Genomic DNA, 16,931 nt, shown 5'->3' with positions numbered 1-16,931 from the left:
CATGTTCACCCATACAGCTACTGACACACCCACTTATACATCCATATAGTCACTCACAAACCCATATAGTCAATCAGATACCCACTCATACACGAGTACACACAGTCACACAGCCACTCACATAATATAAATTAGAAATAGTATCACTTATTAGTAGTACACAAATAGAACCTTGGCATATATGTTTAACTCTCATACACTTTTAGAAAACACTGTCAGTCACTGGATGATGTTATCGGTAATGTAATTTAAGATGTCATTAGTGATGTCATTGACAATGTTATGAGTGATGTAATATGTGAAGTCATAAGCATCACATTGTGAGGGTGTAAGTTATAGTTAGCTCAGGTATCTACCACTGCTGAATTTCACTGGATTAGTTCAAGTCAAATCCGAGCCTAACAATTATGCCCCGATAACCTTTGTTTTTTTCAGTGAATGTATTCTTTTTTACTAACTATAACGTCCCTGTAACCTTCCGTTTTTTTTAGCTAATTTCTACAATTGTTTATGTTATATCCTAACTGTAACATCCCTGCAATCTTTTTTTGGTGGGGTGAATTTCTAAGGTGTGTTTTATTTTTTTTCCCAACTATAACCTGTAACCTTTGAGAGTGGGTGTGTGAGTGGCTATATAGGTCTGTGAGCGGGTGTGTGTGCGTGGCTGAGCAGGTGGGTGAGTGACTTATGGGTCTGTGAGGGGACGTGAGAGTGGCAGAATAGGTGTGTGAGTGGGTGTTTGAATGTCTGTGGGGGTAATCAGTAGCTGTGTGAGTGATTGGGCCAGAATAGAATCTCACCTGCCCCTTTATGCAACAAGAGTCCACAGTTTTGCACAAAATGTCTACCCAACTGGAGTACGTTCTACTAGTTAATTAGGAAGTGCTACCTCATTGGGTAATAACTTGTGCATATTCTAGACAACAACTGCGTATTGGACCGCAAGTAAATGTCTCCACTGACCTTGTGTGCATTTAATTGCAGCAATGTGATTGTTCCTCGAGTGTCTTGATCCACAAATCTGTGATTACATTTATTGTTGTCTAGAGAACAGGACGAGACTACAAGGAGAGTAATCTCCACTAAACAATGGTACTTCCTCCTGATTATATGAAGCAAGTGCTTGTGTATTTGGTGGAGATGTCCTCAAACTTCCTCTGCATCAAGAATGTGTCACCAAAATCAGCAGGAAATGTTCTCAAGGGCCTTTTAGTAAGCTGTCCATCAACGTGGAAAAAGGCAGGAAGACCTTTACATACTACTAAGGAAAATGAGGTGGGGCCAAACGAGTGGCACTTGCCGATGATTTTGGGCATTTGCATACTCAGGGTAATTAAAAGAGAGAACCATGAACTCTGCTCTCAAGACAAGACCTCTCGTCACAGTCTCTACAGATCAGATTACACTTCATTACATCAACAATGCATTCACCTTCATTAAGGATTTCAGATTCTTTTTCAACATGGAACACAAAAGGAAACACTCCTGCTTTGCCTTCACCATGCCCAAGAAGTTAGGATGATTTGTGCTTTACAAAAGTGAATCTTCAACTGGGGCACCTGCTGTGTTTCTATTTGCAAGTGCTTCCAGTTGAGGTTACATTTCTGTTACATGGGCATCAAGACCAGAATGAAACCTATTTTTTTTTTCAAATAGGAGTCCAGAGTGTTGCTGAAAATGTCTGCCCAACTCGTCTACTTTCTACTGGTTAATTATTATGTGCCACCTCTTTGGTTAAATGTATAGTGCATAATCTACTCTACAGCTGTGTAAAAGCATGAATAACCATGAGGGAATGTCTCAAGTGAATTTGAGTGCATGTATGTTCAGCTATGTGACTGTTCCTGCAGAGTCTTCATCCACACATCTGTGATAACATGAATCCTTGTCAAGAGAAGTCAGTGAGACCAAAGAGAGGTCAATCTCCACTAAACAAGGGTACTTCTTCCTAACTATGTGAAGTAAGTGCATGTTTGTTTGGTGGATGTTCTTGCATTCCTTTACATCAAGAATGCATTACCAAAATTGGCAGGAAACGCACTCTGGGGACTTTTGGTAAACTCTCCATCAACTGTGGAAAAGTTGGGAAGACCTTTGCATACTACTACGGAAAACTGGCCTGGGCCAAATGAGTGGACCTTGTAAAGGATTTGGGGAATTCGCATACTCAGGGTAATTAAAATGGAGAAATATCTCCTCTGATTTATAATTTATACAAAAGGAGGAGAGCCGTGCGGATCCCTCCCCGGGCTGATTTCGGTCTTGGAGAACATAATTACCGGGGCCCGGTCAAAACGTAATGGGGAACGGAGGCAGGGCAACCCCCACTCCATCCCCCAGGGCATAACCTCTTCATGCTGGGTGCCCTTGAGCCCACCAAGGGCACCCAGTTTGCTACATTGGAGACAGCTGGGGGAAGCCTCAATGCTCCAGGGATCCCTGTGGCTCTCTGCTTCCAGCAGGAGCCAGCATTGGTCCCACACATAGAGAGCAGCCAAAAATGCTGCTTCCTGCATGTGGGAGCAATCCTTTCATCTGATTTTCTGCCTGCTTGACAGCAGGCAGGAAACCAGATGATAAATCCACTCCCAGTGAGAGGCAGTTTTCCTGCTCCCATCTGCTGGGAGAGGACTTACAGTTTGTTCCCGCCAAGTGAGAGCAAACTGCTATCTCCTGATAGTGGGCACCTCAGGAGATAGGGAGTCGGCCCTAGGGGGTGACGATCTCCAGGGCCGTTAATGGCTCCCCTCCTTTCAATTGCAAGGACCAACCTCGATGAGGTGGTGGTCCCAGGGGCTGAAAACAGCCCACGAGTGAGGCCACGTAGACCCATCCCTCTTTAATGCTCACTGGGGCCAAACAAGGCCCGGGAGAGGGGCTCCATTTCCCCCTTACCCTAGTTCATGTCTTGTGCCCAAGTGAGGTGGTGGTGGTCCCTGGGGCATTTTAAACATCAGTGGGGGGTCCGCATGGCCCCCCTCCTTTTATATGTACATGCACCAGGGATATGGTGGTCCCCAGGCCCCAAAGGAGGGGGGTGCCACACAGCCCGCCTTCTATGTTGCTTTTAAAGAAACCCTGGGGCAGTGGTGATCCCTGGGGATTAAACTGCCCTCAGGAAGAGGGTCCAAATGCACCCTTCCCCTTTTCTTTCATTTACTCTTGTAACTGGCACCTGGCCTACCCGGGGTCTAATCTTTAAATAAGTGCGGGAGATCGCCCTTGAGGTTTTTTATGCACGGATTTGTGACTCTGTGTGATTTTCCCTGCAAAATGTTTTTACAATGCTGTTTTGCACTGGTATGGTCCCTCAACGACCCCATCACCAGTCCTTGGGGGTCAGGGTATTTCTACCTGTCCCTTCTCTTTTTTACATGTTTCTTTGGGAACTCAGCGGTGTCAGAGTCCCAAGATGGCTCCCAATCCTTCCTGTTTGAAGGGTTGGGAGCCAATCAGGACTCTGCACAAGAGCGTTAGGATTAGTGGAGTATCCACATCCCTAGAAATACAAATTTATTTTTCCTCTAAAATCTCAAGAATTACTGAACAGATTTGCACCAAATAACAATAAGCACGCTTTCTGGACCAAGAGCTACCTTTCTGCCAAATTTGGTGTCATTCCATCCAACGGTTCGGGCTGTAGTTGTGTTCAATATCCCTATGGGAAATTGCATGGGTAAAACTCATTTTGGGACCTCGTCTTTCTTAGACCCCCACTTGACGAATCACTCATAAACTTTCAACACAGCAGTGCAAGTGAGTGGCATACTAAATTTGAACATTTCGTGAGGAGACGTCAAATGGTGCCAAAGTTGTTGGCAAAACAAAAAACACTTTTCCTATGGAAACTATGTTCTAATTATAACGGCCTACTGGGAACCGTCAGTAGGTAATTAATATATAAATATATAAGCACAACTGGAAAGCAAAAACAGATTCTTAGCAAGGGGATACAAGAGTAGGACAATAGATACAGTCATTAGCAAGACCAAGAGTTTAGATAGAAATACTCTCTTAAAACCAAATCAAACGGATCTAGAAAATCAAAAAGAAAGACGACAATTGTGGCTCATCACAACTTACAATTTGCAAAACATATTGATTAAGAATATTGTACAACGCAATTAGCCAATAGTGTTCAGCAACCCCATTATAGGTGGTATTTTACCCAAATCTCCGGGGGATAACATACAGGAGGGCTCCATCTATGAGCAGTAGCCTAGTTAAGAGCAGCCCAGAGGCCGTAGAACAACAAAATAAATTGGCTCACACAAAGGAAGGTCTTCATGAAATGTAAAAATTGCAGGGCCTGTCAGTGCGGTGTAAATAAAAAAATATACAAAACACCATTTTGCGGTAACATAGGTGGAAATTGCACGTTCTCTGCATTGTAAAACTGACCATGCCGTATACATCTTGGAATTCTCATGTAATCTAAGATATGTAGGGAGTACTAAACTCCTTGCAACCAAAAGAATCCTACAACATCTCATGGCGATTACAAACCGAGATCCAACCTACCCTGTAGCCAGACACTTCCAAGAAGTCCACAATAATGAACTCCAACACCTCTCCTACTACCTCATAGACTCCGAACCGAAAAATAGAAGGGAGGTGATAGAGAGCGGGCACTGCGAAAACTAGAAACAAAATATATTTTAAATCTCAATAGTAAATCCCCGGGAGGTCTGAATACCACTATAGATCTTTATACGTGTATTTAATAGATCTCTCCCAAAGCCAGGATTACACCAGGGCTGGTTTTAATGATTATATTTTACACATCTTTAGTCTTTTACTATAATCTTAAACTATGGTTTTAACTCTGGTATTATTTAAAATTATGCATATAAACCAGTAACCCAGCTGTAACCACATACAAGGGACCAACGGAGGACTTATTATATTATAATATTATTGAACAGTAAAAAACAAAACCACGAGAGACTGCCGCCTGACCTTAACCATAAATATATTGGTTTTTTAGAAATGTGTTATTTGCACATTAGAGGTGTTGTTTACATTATTAGAAGAAGGTCACTTTCAGGTCCACATTCCCAATCTTGAGAAAGTGGGTTATATTTCTGCACTAGCACGTCATACACATTTTATTTGTGGGGATAGCCTATGATAGGACTCATAGCTTCAATGACAAATCAAGTTGAATCAGTATCACAAAACTGCATTTATGTAAAAAAAAATCATGAAATGATTTAATTGTAAAAACTATAATGTTTTATACTTAGTTTTAACATATGAATTGTTTTAGCAATTTCTAACAATTTTTATGAACCATGTTTTTTAATTTCCGAATTATTAATTCATATTGCCTTGTATTTGCTGCTCAGGTATTTAACATGTATATATTTATTAATTTATGTGTATTTATGGTTAAATGTTAATGGAGACCAAAACACAAAATCTCCATTTTTTCAAGCAGTTGTGATATTCTATATCAACATCAAATAAGTAAAAAAACTTGCTACATGAAAACATTGTTTAAACGTGAAATTAGAAGATTTGACTACAAGAGTATGTTTTTCTGTCTATTGGGCGGGTATCAGAAGCACTGTCACTTTAAAAAGGGAAAAAATGCCATAGAGCGCTGTCATGTGATCAAGGTCCAGGAGGGATCGAAACGTGTCATGGCGGACTAAAGAAAAATAAATTACTAATGAGCACTGAAACGTGGTCTGTGCCTGCTTATCTGTACCTGGAAGGGTGAAGAGTGTGAAGCAGTGCTTTGAAGATATATATATGGCGGCAGCGCTGGCTCAATTTGAATAAACACCGCTTGCACCAGCACTTTTTGGGTCGACTCCTCGTCGTCATTTCAGGGACTAACAGATGCTTTCTGTGTGTTAAGTGACGACCTACGTGAATATATATATATATATATATATATATATATATATATATATATATATATATATATATATATATATATATATATATATATATATATATATATATAGATATATATATTACCTACTGGCGATAGCCAGTAGGTATATATAGTTAGGATTTTTTCTCTATGGAACTTTTGAAAATTCTATGTCTAATAACTTTGGCGTTTGTGGACGGAATTGGCTGAAACTTTCAGGAAAATGGCACATTTTGTTTCTGAGCAGCCCCTGAAAATTTGGGGGGGGGGGGGTCGTCAAGGGGGGGCCGAGAAAAAAGGGGGGTCCCAAAACGCGTTTTTCCCATTCATTTTTCCATAGGGCGGTTGGCCTCACTTTTAGCTCGAACGGCTAAATGGATTTGCACGAAACTTGGCAAAATTGTAGGGACTGTTAGCCCGATGTGCCTTTGCTAGGTCTCAATATATGTGCTTCAGTGTATTTTGAGAAATTAACGTTCAAAAAAAGATATATATCTGTAACAGCGCTCCGGGCAGCGCTCCGGTTCGCGTACTTTTCGCGTAACGGAACTTTGCGATGCGAAGCTGATTGGCTCTCCGGTGTCTGACAACATTCTAAACAGTCCGGAGCGGCCGCCATCTTGTCTCTCGGTAGGATCGAGAGACAAGAGGAGGCCAAAACAAAGGGGAAAATGAAGGAAAGGGGGCAAGGTAGACCCCTTCTGACCCCCTAGGATTGATGAGGGGAATATTATAGAGCGACGCGGGCCCAAAAAAAAAAAAAAAAAATCTGATTTTTTCGCCGTAGAGACGCGTCTTGGTACGCGAACCGGGCAGCTAACCGGGCAGCTAACCGGGAAGCTAACCGGCAGTGTAATGGGAGTCTGAGGAGTAGCTGATTGGCTGTCAACATTGTAAACAGTCCGGAGCGGCCGCCATCTTGTCTCTCGGTAGGATCGAGAGACAAGAGGAGGCCAAAACAAAGGGGGAAATGAAGGAAAGGGGGCAAGGTAGACCCCTTCTGACCCCCTAGGATTGATGAGGGGGATATTATAAAGCGACGCGGGGCCCAAAAAAAAAAAAAAAAAAAATCTGATTTTTTCGCCGTAGAGACGCGTCTTGGTACGCGAACCGGGCAGCTAACCGGGAAGCTAACCGGCAGTGTAACGGGAGTCTGAGGAGTAGCTGGTTGGCTGTCAACATTGTAAACAGTCCGGAGCGGCCGCAATCTTGTCTCTCGGTAGGATCGAGAGACAAGAGGAGGCCAAAACAAAGGGGGAAATGAAGGAAAGGGGGCAAGGTAGACCCCTTCTGACCCCCTAGGATTGATGAGGGGGATATTATAGAGCGACGCGGGGCCCAAAAAAAAAAAAAAAAAAAATCTGATTTTTTCGCCGTAGAGACGCGTCTTGGTACGCGAACCGGGCAGCTAACCGGGCAGCTAACCGGGAAACTAACCGGCAGTGTAACGGGAGTCTGAGGAGTAGCTGATTGGCTGTCAACATTGTAAACAGTCCGGAGCGGCCGCAATCTTGTCTCTCGGTAGGATCGAGAGACAAGAGGAGGCCAAAACAAAGGGGGAAATGAAGGAAAGGGGGCAAGGTAGACCCCTTCTGACCCCCTAGGATTGATGAGGGGGATATTATAGAGCGACACGGGGCCAAAAAAAAAAAAAAAACAGATTTTTTCGCCGTAGAGACGCGTCTTGGTACGCGAACCGGGCAGCTAACCGGGCAGCTAACCGGGAAGCTAACCGGCAGTGTAACGGGAGTCTGAGGAGTAGCTGATTGGCTGTCAACATTGTAAACAGTCCGGAGCGGCCGCCATCTTGTCTCTCGGTAGGATCGAGAGACAAGAGGAGGCCAAAACAAAGGGGGAAATGAAGGAAAGGGGGCAAGGTAGACCCCTTCTGACCCCCTAGGATTGATGAGGGGGATATTATAGAGCGACGCGGGGCCCAAAAAAAAAAAAAAATCCGATTTTTTCGCCGTAGAGACGCATCTTGGTACGCGAACCGGGCAGCTAACCGGGCAGCTAACCGGGAAGCTAACCGGCAGTGTAACGGGAGTCTGAGGAGTAGCTGATTGGCTGTCAACATTGTAAACAGTCCGGAGCGGCCGCCATCTTGTCTCTCGGTAGGATCGAGAGACAAGAGGAGGCCAAAACAAAGGGGGAAATGAAGGAAAGGGGGCAAGGTAGACCCCTACTGACCCCCTAGGATTGATGAGGGGGATATTATAGAGCCACGCGGGGCCCAAAAAAAAAAATTCCGATTTTTTCGCCGTAGAGACGCATCTTGGTACGCGAACCAGGCAGCTAACCGGGCAGCTAACCGGGAAGCTAACCGGCAGTGTAACGGGAGTCTGAGGTGAAGCTGATTGGCTGTTAACATTGTAAACAGTCTGGAGCGGCCGCCATCTTGTCTCTCTGTGGGATCGAGAGACAAGAGGTGGAAAAAAAAAAGGTGTAAATGAAGGAAAGGGGTAAGGTAGACTCCTCCTGAACCCCTAGGATTGATGAGGGGGCTATTAAAGTTCCCCGCGGGGCAAAAGAAAAAAAAAATTGCGATTGCGGTTTGGTTTGCGCTGCAGAGACGATACGTCACGGTTATGCGATGCATCATGAGGCGTCTCACGGGCTACGTGATACGTCACGTAATAAAGAATATATTTTACAGCTATAGATATTAGCTTTTAAAAAACCAATGAAATTCACTGAAAAAACCATAGGGTATAGACCATATATAGTTAGGAATTTGCATTTACAAAACCATGAAAATTCACTGAAAAAACCATAGGTTATAGACCATATATAGTTAGGGATTAGCATTTACAAAACCTTATTTTATTCGCACAAAACCATTGAAATTCCATATATAGTTAGTTGCACTAACTATATATCGCGGACACGCAATCCACTGCTAATGATGTCACACATTACATCATTCATGACATGGTCAGTGACATCACTGATGACATCACTGATGACATCTCAAATGACATCACTGATGACATCACTGATGACATCTCAAATGACATCACTGATGACATCACTGACATCTCATTTGACATTATTGATGACATCACTGATGATATAATTTATGTGATAATACAATGAACATCTTCAGACTGTAATATAACCTTAGATACACTCAGTGTAAACAGACACTCACAGACTGTCACACATCCATGGAGTTACTCACACACCTAGTCAGTCATGCAAAAAAATCAATCACACCTCCATTTCCTCAACAATACAGTTATACACACCTTACTTATTCAAACATATACTAACACATATTTACTCTCTTATACAATCCCTGATACAAGTTCACAATGATCCATACAGCGACTCTCACATTCACTGGCTCTTATGTTCAGTTATTTATATATGTCAACTCTCACATGGACTGTGTTTTACATATGTACTTACTTTGACATGTAGCACTGAGATATCCATTCACTCACCAATACACTCATGCACACAGTCAACTGTCCATAAAGCTGTTTCTACATGCACTTTTGAACCCATACACCTAGGGAATCAACTGCTCACACATCTATGCACAGAGTCATACACCTCCCAGCCACCCACACACATACTCAGTCTCCCATACAAATACTTGGGCAACCATTCAATAACCCATATAGTTACTGATATAGCTACTGATTTAAACATGCAGCAGTTTACAGAACAACATATATAATGATTGCCAAATTAAGACACTTTAGTCACTAACCCATGCACTCAGTGAGACACATTTAATCATTCTCTCATACAGTCAGTCATGCACCTACTAAATCCTTCATCCAGACACTTATACATCCACTCATTCTTCAATATGTAAGACACATTTTAACTTTACAGAAACATATAGTCACTGGGTGTTGTCATCAGTGATGTCATCAGTGATGTCATTTGAGATGTCATCAGTGATGTCATCAGTGATGTCACTGACCATGTCATGAATGATGTAATATGTGACATCATTAGCAGTGGATTGCGGGTCCGCGATATATAGTTAGTGCAACTAACTATATATGGAATTTCAATGGTTTTGTGCGAATAAAATAAGGTTTTGTAAATGCTAATCCCTAACTATATATGGTCTATAACCTATGGTTTTTTCAGTGAATATATATATATATATAGCCGGCAGCAAATGTAGAGTTATTTTTTACTCTACTATTGCTGGCATGGGGGCATACGATTCGAATTTTTGACAAGCACATCTGCAAATGGCACTGTTTAACCCGTTCTGTGCTCAGGGCGGCTCCCAGCCGACATGAGTCACCATAGTCATCTGCTCATGACGGCCGGGATCCGTCCGAATGTTACAGCTCTGCCCACGCGTGATGAATTACCCGCCTGTGTGGGCGAAATAATCAGTGGGCGGAGTTCGGACGGTTCCCGGCCGTCATGAGCAGACGTCTACTGTGACTCATGACAGCCGGGAGCCGCCCTGAGCACATGCGCGCCCCCCCCCTTCGCACCGTGGAAAAACTAACCCTGCAAGCCAAGGGGTTAACTTAATCAGTTCATGTCGCTATGTAGAGACTATTTCACCTGTTGTTTGCAACCATCTCCTAATTCTTGCACCAAACTCCTGATAATTTGTTGAGTTTAGTTAAAAATTTTCACACATATATGCATGTGCCCATTCACTATCAAAAATATTGTGAACTGGTCCCTAGTCAGCATACAGAGCAGTAATATGATGGATAGTGATTCCTAAGCAGTTAAAGTGAATGAACTGTGTATGAGCTAATCATATAGCTAAGAATTTCAAGATGGAACTGGTTCAATAGATATGATTTAACAAATAGGAGTGTGTAAAGTTGTGTTTTTAATCACAACCTTCATGAAATTATGAGGAAACTTTATAACCACCAAGAGTGACAAACTTTTACGAGTCCCTGAGTATGTGCAGGAAAGTTTGACTTTAGCAACAATATATATTGTGAAAGGTAACCATCAAGAGAAAAATTCTGCAGACATTTTCCATATTTCACTAACGTGTGATGCACCTAAACCTGGTGGAGTTGTACTAGCAAATACCCAGGCTTTATGAATTGGGAAAATTAGAACTTCAAAAACTTTACTTGAGTGAAAAATCTGTGCACACACCTAGAAATGACCGGCAGCGGGTTTTGCTCATTGAGAACAAAAAGATCACTTCTTCAAAACTAATGCTGTTAGTGCTGAGCTTGCAGAAATGTTAATGCTGTCTGAGGATGTGAAGAATGCGTAAATACAACTTTGGACGCCTGTGCAAATGACCCGGCTTGGCTTTTCCTCGTTGAATGAAGGCATCCATGTTCACAGTGGGAATTATGCTAAAAGGCGTGCAAGTGAACTTGTTAGCATTGCCTGAATGATATAAAGGCAAGCGTAAAAATATTTGCACGACTCTAGAAATGACAAAAGGTGGCTTGTACTCATTGGAAGGAGGGTGCCCAAATACACAACTATACTGCTGCTAAAGAAATCTGCTTGCGGGTGGGTTAGCACTACCTACATTTTAAAGAGAATGTGTAAACAAATCCGCACCCCTATAAATGAACTTGCGCGGTTTACTCATTGAGAAAGAACAAATATAGGGGCATATTATCAAAATCGGTGTTAAAATTATCGCCTCTTTAGCGGCAGAAAACTGCCACTAATGGGCTTGATAATATGCCCTTGAGAATTCCAATAGAAGCCTATGTTCACACCAGAACACGGTCTTCTATGGGAATTCACAAGGGCGTATTATCAAGCCCATTATCGTTGCTTTAGCGCTGCCGCTAAAGCGGCGATAATTTTAACCCTGTTTCTTGATAATATGCCCCCAAGTGCCTCTGTGTAGCCGTTAGCGCCAGCTGACTTGTGTATTATTAACACGTGTAACAGAAAGCTTTGCACAGCCATAATATTGACCCAAAGAGACACAACCCTATTGGGAGAGTGGATCGAATACACATAAAAGATGAAGCTATTGAAGGGGCTGGCATGGGGATGCTTTAGCATTGACTGGGTGATGTACAGAATGCCGCGCTGTTGCAGGAGCCTCACAGTCAGCTCACGAGGACAGTTTCCCGCTCCTTTGCCAGCGAGCGCGCGGGGTGAGTGAGAGAGGAGGCGAAGATTTATGTACGGCAATCACATTGCTGAGGTTACCTTGAAAGGACGCGGCATATCAGGACGTTTGTATCGGAGATAAATCAGCCCGGCAACTGCCAGCCCGATGAAGAGCCACCTGGCGAAGCTGAGGAAATTCAGGAGGCTGTAGATATCGGCGCTGAAGAGCATCACCATTGTTAGAGGGTACTGCAAAAGAAACACATTTCATGATTGAGTGCGGTTTTAATGGAAAGCTGTCGGTCCAATACACACACTGCCGAGCTCCCTGAGCGCGCGGAGAGGCGGGATGCGCGGCACAATAGCTCAGGCTGAATTCATCTTGATATTTCTATTAATGGCGCCTAAATGGGTTTTTCTGCTTCAGCGGGAAGGGGGCGTAGTTGGGGCTGGGGAAGATGAGGTGATCCGCAGAAAAGAGTGCAAAACAAAAAATGCACAGTATGAAATACTTTTTATAGCCAATGTGAAGGGACTACGTGGCAAGGAACATCAACATTTAGACACATGCTATTGTGTCGCAAATTACTAAACTCTTGATTATTCATGCAGAGGGCCAACTACTTCTAGCCAGATCAACTAAAGTCACACAAAATAATACAACCTTGCTTTGTTTTCTTGTGTATTGTGTAGCGTGAAAAGGAAACCGTAATAAACAATGAGTAAAGGGCAAATGTGGGATATTTTCACATATAAAACATGCAATTTCAAAAGAAAAGGATTCATAGTTCAAAATTGACCCTTGTGTGATTTTTGGAAAAAGGACATTTTTTCTTGAGTGTGTTCCTTGAGAACTACATGTATGCAAGACAGAGCTGAGTCACATTTTTGCTGTGGCACAATGCTAAATCATGATTACAGTCATGCTAACATGGCATCTTTAATGTGTGACCAATGTCATCATTGGGCCACAATGCATTGTACCTATAATGGCGCACTACATTTAGCCATTTGTGCAACACAATACTACAGGTTTTACACAGTGTCATATTGTGCTATTCGTCTGAGCCATGTCCTCTGGTATGAATATCCGACTGCTGGACGGAAATAAAAACCTTTCTTTTGCACAATTTTTCTGTATCTTGCATTTTGTTCCAAAATACAAAGTGGCCCAGACCCCAGCAGAATAAAAAAGAGTGAGTGTTAATTTTTGGCAGCAAACCCGAGAGATGAAGCTGCAAGAATGCCAGCCATAAGGCATCATTTAGATGTTTCATGGCTATGGATCTGATTTACAGTTTGGTGGGCAGGGTACACCATCGCAGTGGTGACAGAGTACGGTGCCAAACTCTCGGTACTCAAGCCTTATTTTGAGCTGAGCGGACCGCCAGGTTTGCAATGGTGCACTAAAATGTACTCTGTCAGCATAGATCTTCCTCTTATGGCACAAGGGAGTGCAGGCAATTGGTAGTAAGCCATTCAACCATCTGCTCAACTTAGTGTGGGTGGTCAAATTACTTTATTTATTTACTGTCCTTCACCTCCATGACAGTAAAAATAAAAATATGCCTCCCACTCCTTGGGAAAAAATACACAAGGTGTTGAGGCCGTTTGTTTTTTCTTTTCAAGCAACAAACTCCATCTTTGGGAGTTTGTTTTTTAAAAAAAAGAAAAACTTATATCATCACTGACAAACGCACACTAAATGTTTAAATGGCTTTGTATGAACTGCCGTAGCGGTTGGTCAATGACACCCATACAGTTCATTTCACGGCCAGAGGTGAACTCTGAATTTGCTGGTCAGAGTAGAGGCAGGCTGGCAGACGTAAAGTCCTATGCCCTCTGGCGGCCTTTACTCCATCCACCAACCTCTAAATCAGACCCAATATGTGCTGCCTTTATGACTACTAAGTTTGCATTGTGCCCAACAACCTATTGTACTAGGTTCTTATGCTCATATACAATTATCTGAGGTTAGGTATGATCAAATGCTTATTTCAATATCCCTAAATGTATGCATGTGCAATAAACCTTTACCCCAGTAAACAGATTTCAGCCCCATGGGTCTACTAAGTGTTGATCAATCTATCCCACTGAATGTGCAATTACTTTGGGTCTGATGAACTAAGATACTGGATGAAAATTGCAACTGTACGTTTGTGACTAATATCTCATTTTGTGAACCAATTGAAGTACTAATGTGCTTGTTCAAAAAACGGAATTTTGGGGGTCACAAAGTGTTGTGTCTACTGAATATCAAATGGGCAGTCTAGGAACCCATGTGATTAATTACAGTGACAGGGACAGTGGACTGCCAAGCACGACATACTATCTGCCCTGGGATTGAATTTCAAAACTGAAAACTATTTATATATTTTTAAGCAGCAAGATTTCCTGAGAGGAAATTGGGGTGCTGTGAAAAAAAAGTTTTCAGTTTATAACATCTTCAGTGAGAGTTACCACTCCCTCTACAGATACTACCCTGGTTCCCAAAGGAGAAGGCATTGAAAGGGGGAAGGGGCACATCCCCTTTGCAGATCAGTTCCCAAGGTAACTTGGATTTTAGTAACTCTTTAATGGTTTGTGATCCAAATTATAGTTGCAAACCATTAATACATTCGATACCAATAGACAGTTCGGAAGGAATGCCCAAAACACACACCTTCAGGCAAATTGGCAACCATTTCTGAACCCAGTGGCAGCTCCTCCATTGACGAGGCAGAGATGCGCAGCCCCACTGGTTTTAGTAGTGGAAACGACTGAAAATAAAATGATAATAACAAGATGGTATTAAAGTCATGCACACTTTGCATGTTCTCCATGCAGACTACATTACAGCCTGGATGGAGAACATGCACAGGCCCACATTGCCTGTCTGCGCACCAAACCACAGGGTCCTGACCATGCCCAGGCCCCCATTCACTGTCTAAGTGCCAAACCACGGGGTCCCGGACCAATCACAACACTGCTTTGCAACATTGTGATTGATCAGGGGAGCCTGGCTGCCTCCCCTTCTAGCTGGAGCAAGGAGGACGACGAGGGATGATGCGGAGAAACGCGAGGAGGTAAGTTTTCCTTTTATTATCTTTACTCCCCTCCTGCCCGCTCCGCCACAACGATCCGTGCCAGCCGCTACTGTCTGAACCTATTTTTTGAGTCAGGCATGTTACTGCTCTCTGTACCGACTGACTCAAAATTCTTGGCTTTCACGCCAACCACATGGAGGCTGCTGCACTGATCCGCGGCGGCGGTCTGACCAGTGCAAACATGGTACATGACAGGGGTACTGTCAGAATCAATGCTAGCAAATGGTTTCCCAGCTGCTCGCTGTACTTCTGTGAAACAGCTTCCCACAGAGAGAGACTGAGGAAGAGCCCAAACGTTGTTTGTTTGGATAGCACAGACACAAAGTCCAAAGCAGTCAAGGTGCTCCTCTTATGTCTCTGTATATTTCTTCCTTTCAAAGGCAGAGCACACTCCATGAAATGGTCCACTTTCAGACCCAATACCTCCTTCAGTAGATATTCTGCCTGAGGTGTATTCTGGTTGTGCTGACTGAAACTGATTTCCAGAGTGACTAACTTTTGTCTGCAATGGTAGCCTCTTTTCCTGCATGGTGTACGAACTTCAACTTAGTGTGTATGCTTTCATTCACAATCTTTAATAGCTTCAGTACTAACATTTTATTGTTGTCAAGTAAGTGATACTGATTATTATAACCACCTCTCTATACATGGGCATATGCCACTCCAGTTTTTGCTTCAAAGATTGTTAGAAATGTTCCCAAGCACTACACTACAGATTGTGATATTTTTTTACATTATATGTTATGCATGCTTCATATTTAGACCCGATCATATCTTTCTCATTGACCCCGCTTCAGCAATTTATCCTCAGTTTGTTTACATTATAAAGAAATGCAATAGTACTGGAGGTTTTCACACTTTATTAAGTATTTTACTTAAACTCAGAGCAGATGCAGGCAATGCCCAGTGCCAAACAACTACCACATGTTGCTGATTTCATTCTTTGCCCTCACTCCACCCTGGGAAAGTCCTATTACCTTGCCTGTTCCCCGCCTCTGACACAATATCCATTTCTCAATCCAATGGAGATATAGTCAAGCCCGTGAATTGTTTGTATTCACATGGCATGATTTATTAAAACATTTGTGCACGATTATTCAGTTATTATATTTTGCCCAAACTGAGGGTTGGGTGTGTTGTAGTGTGCCATTTGCCACCATTTTCGTTTTCCTTCAATGTTCCACTCAGTTTTTAATTTTGGCAGGGTTTGTGGTGTCCCCCATACTCTCTAGGAGCCCCTCAAACTGCAGATTCGGTGCGACATTTTGTGTGCTGTGAAAATGGGGAGAGTCACCAGTGGTCCCACCCCCCATGTGATCTCCACGGGGTGTCCTCCTTAAAGCTCTCTGCACAAGTGCTTGGCTGATGGCGTCCGATTATTTTTTTTGTGATGAATGGTTGCATTAAGAATATTTGCGTACTGGCTTACCCATCTTAAAGTACACTCAGGAGCTTGGGTTTGACAGGAGCCCTTCCATAGCTATTTTAAAGGAGCCCCTTCATATTATTTTTTTGTTGTAAATATTGTGAAGAGTTCTTACTGGTACAACATTTTACAAACGTTAGATTCTATGTGTATAGTGGAGGTTCCAGAAATATTAATGGTAACCATTCTTTTAGGATTATCCATACATTTTCACAAACACTAACCTTGTTAACATGGCATCTGCAAGATGGAGGCTGCCAACCTTGAACACCGTTATAGTATGGATTCTAGATGCTTAAACTGTAAAGATGCAATGGACACTGATTGGTAAAGGGCATCTCCCTAACCTCCTGGCCTTGGGAACATAGGGGGAAATGTCTGAGGTTCACTGAATTTTTTTTACCTTTGACTATGGGCGTGCAATGTTTTTTGTACATGAATTATCAATAATGGATACCAAACTACTCATATTATGCACGCTATATTAAACCTAGCT

At 42.7% G+C, this 16,931-nt stretch overlaps 1 protein-coding gene across 1 annotated transcript in view; it reads right to left on the bottom strand.

The window, feature by feature from the left end:
* LOC147728336 (cystine/glutamate transporter-like) overlaps window positions 1–16,931 on the bottom strand; it is a 723,773-nt gene that overhangs the window by 93,631 nt on the left and 613,211 nt on the right. The window contains exon 10 of the mRNA XM_086962152.1: window positions 12,023–12,172. Within this exon, the coding sequence (XP_086818278.1) occupies window positions 12,023–12,172 (150 nt within the window). The remainder of the gene's footprint in view (window positions 1–12,022; window positions 12,173–16,931) is intronic.

Source organism: Lissotriton vulgaris, chromosome 3_1 (genome assembly GCF_964263255.1).
Source record: "Lissotriton vulgaris chromosome 3_1, aLisVul1.2, whole genome shotgun sequence".
NCBI lineage: Eukaryota > Metazoa > Chordata > Amphibia > Caudata > Salamandridae > Lissotriton > Lissotriton vulgaris.
The sequence above is the reverse complement of the archived record's forward strand: the minus strand, read 5'-3'. Positions and strand labels throughout refer to the sequence as shown.